The following is an 11,752-nucleotide window of genomic DNA, read 5'->3' as shown; positions in this document are numbered from 1 at the left end:
ATTACCATTAAATCCAACGCAGAATCCGCTCGTCTTTCCATCACCATCTTCTTCTCTATCAATAATAATATCTTCACAAAATCTGTCTACAATCTCTTCAAAATCTTCTTAAATCTTTCTTTCCACAAATATCTTCATTCAACAAACAAAAACTCACCTAAAACATCATCATCACCATCATCATCATCATCATATTATTATTATTACTCCTCTATATATATATTCACACACATATATATATATATATATATATATATATATATGTAATGCATGACCAAAAACCACAATACCGCATCGGAATTGATTCTTCAATATCCGATCATCCTTCATCATCCGACTTATTATTCATGTTACCTTCACCTAATAACAATAATAACAAATTCACAACCACCTTAACAAACTCTAACCACCAACACCAACACCAAATCACAATCAACGATGATTTCAAACCCGTTCATACCACAACTTTTTCGCCCGAAAAGCATCGCTTTTCGGGCACCAAAGCCGTAGCGATCCACCTCCTCCACCGTCTCCGCCACCTCCGCCAACTGCAAGCTCACATCCGGTTAATATTATTATTATCCCTCCCATTCTTTTACTTCTTGGTGTCACATCCAAGCCATTCGTTCGTACTCGATTTCCTATCCGCATTAGCGTTCTCTTCAGCATTGCTATTTTCCTTAAACCTCGGCCTCCCGAAACTCCCATCAATCCGTTCGTTACTCGCTCGCTCATTCCCGATCAAATCACATTCGTCCACCTCTTCCAGACCTCCATTACCCGTGTTCTGGTCAATTGGATCGAAAACGAAAGGTGATAAGACCAAGAGGGTGAATTCGGGGTGTTGGGTGCAGGCGTATAGTAACGGGGATGTGTACGAAGGCGAGTTTCATAAGGGGAAGTGTTCGGGTTGCGGGGTTTATTATTATTACATGAGTGGGAGGTATGAAGGGGATTGGGTTGATGGGAAGTATGATGGGTATGGGGTGGAGACTTGGGTTAAGGGGAGTCGGTACCGAGGGCAGTATCGACAAGGGTTGAGGCACGGGCTCGGTGTTTATAGGTTTTATAAGGGTGATGTTTATGCGGGTGAGTGGTCGAATGGGCGCAGCCATGGATGCGGGGTGCATAGCTGCGAAGATGGGAGTTGGTATGCGGGTGAATTCAAGTGGGGGGTTAAACATGGTCTTGGTTATTACCATTTCAGGTTAGATCTTCTGGCTTGATCTGTTTTGACATTGTACATTATGGTTTAAACCAGCCGAGCCGAGTATGAGATGCTCAGCCTTGGCTCGCTTAACTTACAAGAGCTTGATCTCGAGCTTGTCGACGACAAGCTGGCTCTAGGGTTGTTTTGTTAAATGATAACACACTTAACATTCAATCATTGATTATATATATGTAAGTTTATATTAGGGCCCATTTTTTTACCCACACATGATCCATGAGGGGCCCACGCATTCTCGGGGATGCCCTGTTTCTCGAGTAATTTTCAAGTTCAGCCTCAACTCATTTATTATTTATTAATTAATATATAGCCCTTTGTAATTATTTTTTTATATATGTAACATAATATATTACTTATTTTTTGATAATTTTGTTTATAATAATGATCATCATATAAACATATATAAATTATATCAAATAAAAATATATAAATAATAGGTTATTTAGGCTTGCGAGCCACATTGATAAGTCAAACTTAGGGTCGGGCTCGTTTAGTAAACACACACTTTTGTTAGCTCGAGCTCGTTTAAGCTCGGCTCTATTCGAGCTTTTAGCGAGCCGATTTCAATTACCTCACTGGTGGTTTAGCTCGTTTGCACCCCTAGACTTTATCTATATATAGAATAGTATGTTGTTCTATTTAGAAAACATATATATATATATATATATATGTAACAACTTATATTATATTTTTATTTTTAGTTGAATTGAGAACATTTGTATTTAAATTATTTGCAGAAATGGTGATGCATATGCTGGAGAATATTTTGCAGACAAAATGCATGGTTTTGGAGTTTATAATTTCGGAAATGGACATAGATACGAAGGATCGTGGCACGAAGGAAAACGACAAGGTTTTGGAGTGTACACTTTTAGAAATGGCGAAACACAATCCGGGCACTGGCAAAATGGCGTTCTCGAATCATCCCCACCGCTTCCTGATCATAGGTCCAAAGTCCTTAACGCTATTCAAGAAGCGCGACGGGCAGCAGAGAAAGCGTATGAGGCGGCTGGGAAAATGGAGGAACGGGTGAATAATGCAGTTATATCTGCCAACCGGGCAGCCAATGCTGCCCGGGTGGCAGCCATAAAGGCGGTGCAAAAGCAAATACACCAAAGGCGAAATAGCGATGAGCTTCCAATCACCATGGTGCAAAACATCCAGCACCTGCCAACCCAATTCACCATTTGACCGGTTCATCTTGGTTATGTGTTGTACTTTAGAAGACATGACAACATGTACAGTTAGGTAGCTAGATTAGTAGTAAACTAACTACTGAGCTGGAGTTGTTATTATTTGAAAGTCCCCTTGTACATTATGATTGGTTTTAAAGTGTTATATATCAGGTTATTAATTTAGTTTTGGACTTGAAAAAATCTGCTGATTTTTCAATTCTTGAGTCCTTGACTCCTTCGCATGATAGTGTTTAGTTAACTAATTTGTACAATGGTTAAAAAAAAGTGGGCAAACTCCATAAAATATAAACATAAATTCGATTTTGTTTCCATAAACAACTTGAAACCGGTACATCCGTTTATGGTTTCATTTTCTTTTTTGTCATTTCGGTCTAAGTAACTAGCAGTGTGAGTTAGACTGAAATGACGAGAAAATGAAACTATGAGGATAGCCAAACGGAAAAAAAATTTAGATGAAACTCTAACAAAAAAATTGCATAAGGATTGTATCATGGGCTTTAAGGTCTTGACTTCCGCAATAACCTCTTTTAATTTGTGTTTTAAGATAGTTCTTTGATCTCAACCCAACTTACAAACTTCAAAAGTAAATTTCATTCAAACATAATTTCATTCGAAAACATGTTTTTATAAATAAACCCAACTTGAAATAACTTATCAATTATAGTTGTCTCTTATAAGACCGTGTAGTGGTTAACGCCCCTACGGGGGCGTTGTGCGTCATATGACGTCACGTTACCATAGTGGCATTATACATAAAATGTGTGTAGTGGATAACCCTCTTCCAATCATTACAATTATTATTTTATTATTATTTTTATTAAAAAAACAATAAAACATCTCCCCACTATTCATTACCCCACCCGATCAAAAACCTTCAACACCATCGTTGTGAGGGAAGCGCCCCCACCTCCAAGGCACCCCTGGGCGCGGCGGCACCATGGGGTATTCTAGTGTTCTTTGATCTCAACCCAACTTACAAACTTCAAAAGTAAATTTCATTCAAACATAATTTCATTTGAAAACATGTTTTTATAAATAAACCCAACTTGAAATAACTTATCAGTTATAGTAGTCTCTTATAAGACCGTGTAGTGGTTAACGCCCCCGTAGGGGCGTTGTGCGTCATATGACGTCACGTTACCATAGTGGCATTATACATAAAATGTGTGTAGTGGATAACCCTCTTCCAATCATTACAATTATTATTTTATTATTATTTTTATTAAAAAAACAATAAAACATCTCCCCACTATTCATTACCCCACCCGATCAAAAACCTTCAACACCATCGTTGTGAGGGAAGCGCCCCCACCTCCAAGGCACCCCTGGGCGCGGCGGCACCATGGGGTATTCCAGTGTTTTGGTGAGGTTATGGACGGGAGATACGTTCCACTACGAATGGTCTAATGCTTCACCAAGTACTATACACACAACAAAAATCCATTTATCATCACTTTATTAATCGACCTACCTTGTATTGCAAGAACTTGCTGGCCATAATCTGTGTTATATTTACGATCAAGAGGCCCTTTAGTTATTTGACAATTATCTTGGAATATGTAAAATATTTTCCAAGAGATCATGGTTCTAAACAAAATACTATTTTGTTTACTTATACTTAAAAAAGTGTCTTTTATGTCTATTCAGTTTTGATCATTTAAAATTGATAACTACACATTAGAAAAAACCTTGATCTCTCAACACATAAATTTTCGACCTCAATTTTTCCAAAATGTCACCGGTATAAAAAATGCTCAGTTTGGTATCGGTACGATATAGTGGGCAAAAATTCCGAGGTATACCAGTTTGATACTTATTCCGAAATTCCCTATCCCACTTTTTTAAAAAACTTGATATTGGTACTAAAATACTTATCTCGATACCAGTAACGGTACAATACCGATTACTCGATACACGCCATCACCGTTCAAACTCCCAATGCGCAAATTCCCTTCTCCAATAAGATAAACAAAAACACCTCCTAAAAAGTCTTCTCTTGAAACTTCCATCCATCCAATCTCTACACAATCAACACAACCCGGCCATCACCAAATGGTTCCCCCGCTGCCGTCACCACATTCGTCCACCGCCCAAACCCAACAATTTCTAAGCTAAATATTTGTTAGTATAGCGTTTGGATCTACCATCTTGTATTGCAAGAACTAGCCGGCCATAAATTGTTTTATATTTACGATTTAGAGGCCCTTTATTTATCTGTCAATATCTTGGAATACATAAAAGATGTTCAATGAAGTTTGTCACATACTTCTTAGACTTTAGACATCAATAAGAAAAGTATCAAGTTTCGAACAATTTGTTTTCTTATATATACTATATATAATATACCATTATGGGCAAATTAATACCTCTTTTTAAGTAATGTACAACCCTTATTACATAAGGTACAACATCAACTAGAGGCAAAAATGTCATTCTCATGAGCATTTGCAATTTTATCAAAATAATTACAAGTTTCATCCCTTGAAATTACAACATTGGTCCTTAGTCTTTTATCTATATATTATTTTATTTTCACTTTTAACCCAACTATCCCCATGATTTTTAAACAGTCATAACTTTTTCGTACGTTAATATTTTTTAAAATAAATGCCATCATAAAAACGAGCATTTTATTATCTTTAATTTGAGTATCATATTGCTATAGTTTTCGAAGTAAAAAAATTTATGCAAAAGTGTTTGCGGTTTGCTTTTAATGGTTTTAAATTAAACCATAAGCCAATTTTACACGTTTTTTTGTCATCGAAAACCGAAACTAAATTGTTTCTAATTAAAACCAAACTAAACCAAACCATTATCAACGATTAGGTTCCAATATAGTTTGCACTTCGATAAAAAAGTTGAGTTTAAAATTTAAAATAAGAATTATTAATCTGCATATAGATTCACTTCAAACTAAGCATCAACTAATACATTATTAAGATAATCATACTGAATAAAGATAACTTTGGTCACATAAATAATAAACCTTATTAGAATAAATAGAAGGCGAAATCATAACAAGAACAAAGATTATAAAAAAACCACTGTAAATTTGGCTAAATTAAAGTTGTAGTAGACGAGTTTGCCCGTATTAAATAAAACTTTGGTTAACAATATTTTAACTATGTCTAATATATATTATATCTAATACTTAATTAAGTAAATAATTAATATTTCAATATGTACGGTCAGCTCCGGTTTCAACCGTTAAACCAAACTGGTGAACGGTCTCACAGTTTCAAACGAAATATTGAACACCTAAAAATTTGTTACATGATTATCAAAGTATGTGTTTCCAGTTTCCCGCTGCATCGCGCGGACACTCTTTTGGTAGTAAAAACGTAATTAATTTGGATCAGAATTAAATTGTACATATCTATGATAAGCTTTAGCTCAATTGGTATTAGAAAGGATGCAAAATTTAAGATGGAGGCCACAAGGTCTCAAATTCAAATCCAATAATAACTGCATTTTAGTGTAATGGGTCTTCGGGTGGTGGGCTTTCGATTAAACATGAGATGGTAGGCTTGGCTACCCAACGTTATCTGCAATCGCGAACATACATGTCGTGTTTTGCAATTGAGTTCTTAAGGAAAATAAAAAAGAAAAATTGATAACCACATACATCAACATATTAGAAAAAATTGACGTTCTTTTTAATATGGTATAATGGTAGGAAGCCTGAGTTTCTTCATAGAGACTAGGGTAAATCCTCACGAACAACACTTTAGGGGCATGAGTGACTAAAAACGAAAGACTGACTGATGTATATGTGATATCAAGTTTGATATTAAAAACGTTTGGTTTTTATCACCGGTGGACATTCGGGTGGGTGGGTTTCCCATGAAACTGGATATTAAACGCTTAATTGCTCCTTACCGCCGCTAGATTGAGCCAACGAGCGATAACCTTTTATCATTAGTTCAAGGGTAAGTACGTAGGAAATTCCATCCTTCTTATATTTTGATCATTTAAGATCATTAACAACCCAAATTAAAAAAGTCTCCTCTCGAAACACCCATCCATCCAAATGGTTCACCCACCGCCACCATCCACCACCACGACGACCTCCACCGCCCAAACCCAACAGTTCCTCAGCTCCGTCCTCTCCCAACGCGGCCCATCCTCCTTACCCTACTCCGAAGACGTCAAATGGCTCATCCGCCAACACCTCCTATCCCTCCACCAATCCTACCCATCCCTCCACCCCCAAACCAACACCTTCACCCACAACGACGGCCGCACCCTCAACCTCCTCCAGTCCGACGGCACCGTCCCAATCCTCTTCCAAAACGTCACTTACAACATCCCCGTTGTCATCTGGCTCATGGAGTCTTACCCTCGCCACCCGCCTCTAGTATTCGTTAATCCCACCCGTGATATGGTTATTAAACGCAACCACCCGTTTGTTAACCCCTCGGGGCTGGTTTCCATCCCCTATTTGCAGAATTGGGTCTACCCTAGCTCCAATTTAGTCGATTTATGTCGTAATTTAAGTCATTATTTCGGATTAGATCCGCCTTTATACTCGCAACGTAGACCAAACCCTAACACAAATCCTAGTTATAGCTCCTCCGTAATTCCACCGAATTCGACAACAGCTGTTCGTCCTGCGATTCCACCTCGAACGTATCCGCCGTCGCCGTACGGTAGCGGACGGATTTCGTCACCGTCTCCGGTTCCTCCATCTCAGGCTCCGTCGCATATGCAGGCGACGGAGGATCCGAGTGAGGTGTACAAGCGGAATGCGATTAATAAGCTGGTGGAGAGTGTGCATAACGATGTGAGTGAGTTGAGGAAGAAGAGGGAGGTGGAGATGGACGGGATGTTTACGGCGCAAGCGGTGTTGCGGCAGCGGGACGAGGTGTTATCTCAAGGTGTGCACGAGATGCAGTACGAGAAGGAAGGGTTGGAGCAGCAGTTGCAGATGGTGTTGATGAATACGGACGTGTTGGAGGCGTGGGTGAGGGAGAATGAAGGGAAGTTGGGTGGGGGTTTGGGTGATGTGAGCGCGGATGAAGCGTTTGAGACGAGTGATTCGTTGTCGAAGCAGATGTTGGAGACTACGTCGGCGGATCTGGCTATTGAGGATGCGGTTTATGCGTTGGATAAAGCTGTGCAAGAAGGGGCGATTCCGTTTGATTTGTATTTGAGGAATGTGAGGTTATTGTCGCGAGAACAGTTTTTTCATCGGGCAACGTCTGCTAAGGTTAGGGCTGTTCAGATGCAGGCGCAGATTACCAACATGGCTGCCAGAGCGCCTCCGTATGCTGTTTGACCGGTCAACCAGTCGCCTTCTTGTTATGTGGTACGTACAAATTAACCCTTTTATGATTATAGCATGTGTTTCTTTGTTAGTTAAGTTTCGTATGATGTTTTAGATGCTAGATACATATAGGTATTGCATAGAAGATTTTTAGAAAACAAAAAAAAAAGTTTTACAACTATGGCTTACAACATGTAGACAGCCAATAAAGTTTTTACCACAACTACAGCCTACAAAATAGTAAATATAAAGGAGTTTCAATGCATCCAGAGACATTTTTCCACTACTGTGTGAGTATAGATGCATCGGTTTTATCTCTACATACCATCATCAGCCAAAGAAACTTGTTCCATTTGATCACCAATTTCATCTTCCTGCAAATCTTTTGGATTTTGTTCATTACCATTCACCACTTATCTTCATATTGACCTGCTAAGCACTTACAATGCAAAATTTAAAAAAACAAGGGTGTGTTTGGGATTGCTTATTTAAGTTCAAAAGGACTTATTAAAAGGAGTTTTGAAAAAGTGTTTGGATTAGCTTATGTTGCGGGGAAAGCCAAATGACCAAAAAGGACTTTCTTTTAGAAGGAGTGTAATGGGGTTTTGAGCGTTTGAGGGGTGTAAATGTGTAATGGGTAATTACCAATAATAAGTTAATAAGTCACCATCCAACAAGTTATCAAAATCAACTTATTTACACTATTTCATAAGTTAAAATAAAACGTCCTTATGAGCTTGCCGAACAACTTTCTAACTTCTTAACTTTTTAGAAAAAGTTAATAGGTTATAAGGAGGTTAAAATAAGCAATCTCAAAACACACTCTAAGTGTTCAGTTGTCTTTATTGGTTAACAAAGATAAACTAATCTAAAGCATTTCTGTAGCATATCTTCGCGATGCAGCATCTTGCTCAGCAAATCTGCAAGCATCTTTTGTTACCTTTTGTTCTTACAAGTTACACCCAAACAAAAGCATTATTTTTCCAAAATCATATACCATAAAACCTGTCTTGTATCTTTAAGTACTAAGGCTTATTAAAAGGCGTGCTCCATCCAACCTGCAGGCTGCAGGTATAATGAATGACATCTGACTATTAAGAAGTTAATTTACTACTAAGGTTACCACAATACCAGATTCATTAGCTATAATTTACTAATGTCCCATTTTACTCTTAATTATTACTCTTTAAGTTCAGTATGTAGTTTTATTAACACACAGCTTAAGAATCTTTACCATTAGGTCTTCCAAATTAATTAGCATCTTAAATATTCTAAGGATAAATCTTGGTATTTTTCTTATAAAAATTCATACCAACTGTAGACATCTTAAACTGTGTGTTAATAAAACTACATATTGGACGTGTAGTATCATACTGTATGAGTATGGCTTTTGAGAAGTTTTCACTTTCTGTATGATAATTGTTCATTATTTTGACCTTTCTATAATGGGGGTTTTTGTAGGTACATTAAAATTGCTATAGTTACTTCAATCCATAACTCAAAAATACTTGGTCTTATGACCTTGTATGCCTCAAACAATAAATCTTAAAGATTATTGGATAAAGAAAGCATACCAAATGAATTAATGATCACAATTGCTTAAGAAATTTTCTGCTACAATTCCCAAAAGTTCACTATTCGTGATTTACCCTACTGAAATAAAATTTATTTGTATTCAAACTTTGATTTCTTCATATTGCGCAATATTTGTAATAGATAATCAGAATCTTAGAGCTGAGTATCTAATCTAACCATCTGAAATCTTAGAGCTATTCAGCCTCTGCATATTAAAAAAAACATCTTATTGTTCCATGGACCGGATGCCAATTGTTCCATCACCACCTGCAAGATGAAACCGCCAATTAGGGATGACATAACTTAGTTGTAATATTGCAAACTTCCATCGATACCCGTATTCAGAGGCTGATAGAATGCTTTCTTGTTTCTCATACTGCGATTTATAAACTTATTTCTGTCATATCCCAATTCTTATAGAAAGTCATAAGTATTCACTTTCATCTAAAAGCCGTCTTTTATATTTATGCTCAGGGAAGCAAGCCCTAACTGTTTTCACTATAAAAGTGAGTTCATTACCTTTCATGCCTCGTTATGGCAACACCTTGGGTATATATAGCACGTGCTATTCTGTAGATACAGGCAACTATCTACATTTAATCATGCGAACCCTAAACAAAATCCAGAATTACGAAACTGGGAAGTAAGGAATAAGTACATGACAAAAATAGAGCATAGGCCATACCATACGATTGATACAGATGTTGATGTAGTTGAAATCGGGGTAAAGGACGTCGATGTTGCAAACGACTGTGGTGGTGCGATGTTGGTTGAGCAAGAAGGCAACGATAGGTTGGTCGAGGAAGAAGCCAGAAGACAACGATAGGAGATCGGCAGTGCAAGTACAGAAGCAGAGACCATAAAAGAGATGGATTGTATAGAATGCGTGGTAGGATTAATACGCCTGTAACAGTTATACTCTAGGCTTTAAAAAAGGGATGACCTTTGCATTAATTTTCTTCTCACAAACAAAATTCATGCTCTAATATTACATCTCTTCATTTATTTGAAATTGTGTTTTAATGCAGCATACATCTTCTAGAAGCCAATGTACTGATGAATTACAATCTTAAACTTTTTTACAGGAGGTTTGCTGATGCTACTGCAAACACATCCCTTGAAGATTGATCCTATTTGGAGGAGACTTGGATTTTTATAATGTTACCTTGGTTGGGAGTGTAAGTACAATACAAGGTTTGGTTTGTGTACTTTGGTTAAGTTGCCTAGCTTATTTATAGATAAATAAATAGTACATTTTGTTGATATCTTATCCTCTTTACATTACATTTGGTATACGTGATGTTTCTGAACTTGTAACCTTGTCATATGATCGACTTATTATTTTTGCTGCCACTGTTGGCTAAAGGGATTTAATTTTGTTTTAAAGTGTCAAAATTGTTGGGTTTTGGAACAGGAATTTACTCATATTTCACATGTCTTTCAAGCCATAATTTTTAAGGCCTTTATTTGAAGTTTTGATGCAGTGTTATAAAACATGTGCATTAATATTGATTACAACACAAGTTTGTAAAGTTGTACATATTATAATTTTAACATGTTTTATAATTTATAACAATTACATCACTGCATCAAATCTCCCAAGCTGGGCTCCTTTTTTGTTGAGTTTTGATGCATCTCAAAACCTATTAAAATGGTATGTTATAATGCCACCATAAATCTGGTTATGATGTTTTTTAAGTGCAATAGGCACAGTTTGATCCACCTCGTCTTCAAAGATTTCAAAACCCCGACTTATTGTATCAACTTCAAAACACCCTGATTTCAATTAAAATGATTCAAACTTCATGTTATACATAAGATATACAGTGAATTAAAAAAATCGATTCTAAATGATTATACGCAATGCTTTCAAGCTTTCAAATGAAGCTAAAATTATTTTAGCTTAAAGTTACTTGTAGCCACCATAAACATCCGCTATATTATAGCAAAAAAGAAAAGAAAAGAGAAAGAAAAAGAAAAAAGGAAGTAAGAACACATAAATTTGATAAATCACGGTAAATCTCATAAAAACAAAGCTATGGTAAATACAGACAGTCTTATCTTTACCCTGTAGAAATAGAGATGTTGCTTTAGATGAGACCTTCGGCTCAATAGTAGTTTTGCATCAAGCCTTGGACATAAGGTACAAAAAAGTTAACCATTGGCCAATTAGGCTATCAATGCCAGCACATGACTCCTAGTTTTTGTACCTGTGTGACCAAGAAAATTTTCAACTAAATCTATTATTTGTACTTCTTTAATGTTATTGGTTTGGTTCAATCTCCTATCATGCACCAATCTCCTAGTATTTGGTCATGTGTGACCAACAAATTTTCCAACCAATCCAGTCTTTGTAATACTTTTACTTTATTGGTTGGTTTAATCCTCATCATGAAAAGTAATTTTCCAAGTGCTCAAGCAACCATAGTTTTACCTACAATGTACCGAATAGCGGCTAATTAAATATATAGCTTTATATAATACATA

General features: G+C 36.8%; 2 protein-coding genes across 3 annotated transcripts; both read left to right on the top strand.

Annotated features, from left to right (window-relative positions):
• Positions 1-242: 242 nt before the first annotated feature.
• On the top strand, positions 243-1,226 carry LOC143607429 (uncharacterized). Its single transcript, XM_077082880.1, has one exon. The coding sequence runs from the start codon at positions 267-269 to the stop codon at positions 1,224-1,226; it is 960 nt and encodes a 319-aa protein (XP_076938995.1). The 5' UTR covers positions 243-266.
• Positions 1,227-6,425: 5,199 nt separating this feature from the next.
• Positions 6,426-10,767, top strand: LOC143607430 (protein ELC-like). 2 transcript variants are annotated; one of them, XM_077082881.1, is made up of 2 exons: positions 6,426-7,736; positions 10,354-10,767. In XM_077082881.1, the coding sequence occupies exon 1, from the start codon at positions 6,455-6,457 to the stop codon at positions 7,700-7,702; it is 1,248 nt and encodes a 415-aa protein (XP_076938996.1). In that variant the 5' UTR covers positions 6,426-6,454; the 3' UTR covers positions 7,703-7,736; positions 10,354-10,767. The 2 variants fall into 2 exon arrangements, with proteins under 2 accessions (XP_076938996.1, XP_076938997.1); XM_077082882.1 differs by lacking the exon at positions 10,354-10,767 and having other exon boundaries at positions 6,426-7,102; positions 7,136-7,876.
• Positions 10,768-11,752: the final 985 nt, after the last annotated feature.

This window comes from Bidens hawaiensis, unplaced genomic scaffold (genome assembly GCF_021521415.1).
Source record: "Bidens hawaiensis isolate Kalapana, Puna unplaced genomic scaffold, B.hawaiensis_p1.1 tig00082132_1, whole genome shotgun sequence".
Lineage (NCBI taxonomy): Eukaryota > Viridiplantae > Streptophyta > Magnoliopsida > Asterales > Asteraceae > Bidens > Bidens hawaiensis.
Note: the sequence above shows the minus strand (reverse complement) of the source record. Positions and strands in the feature narration are given on the sequence as shown.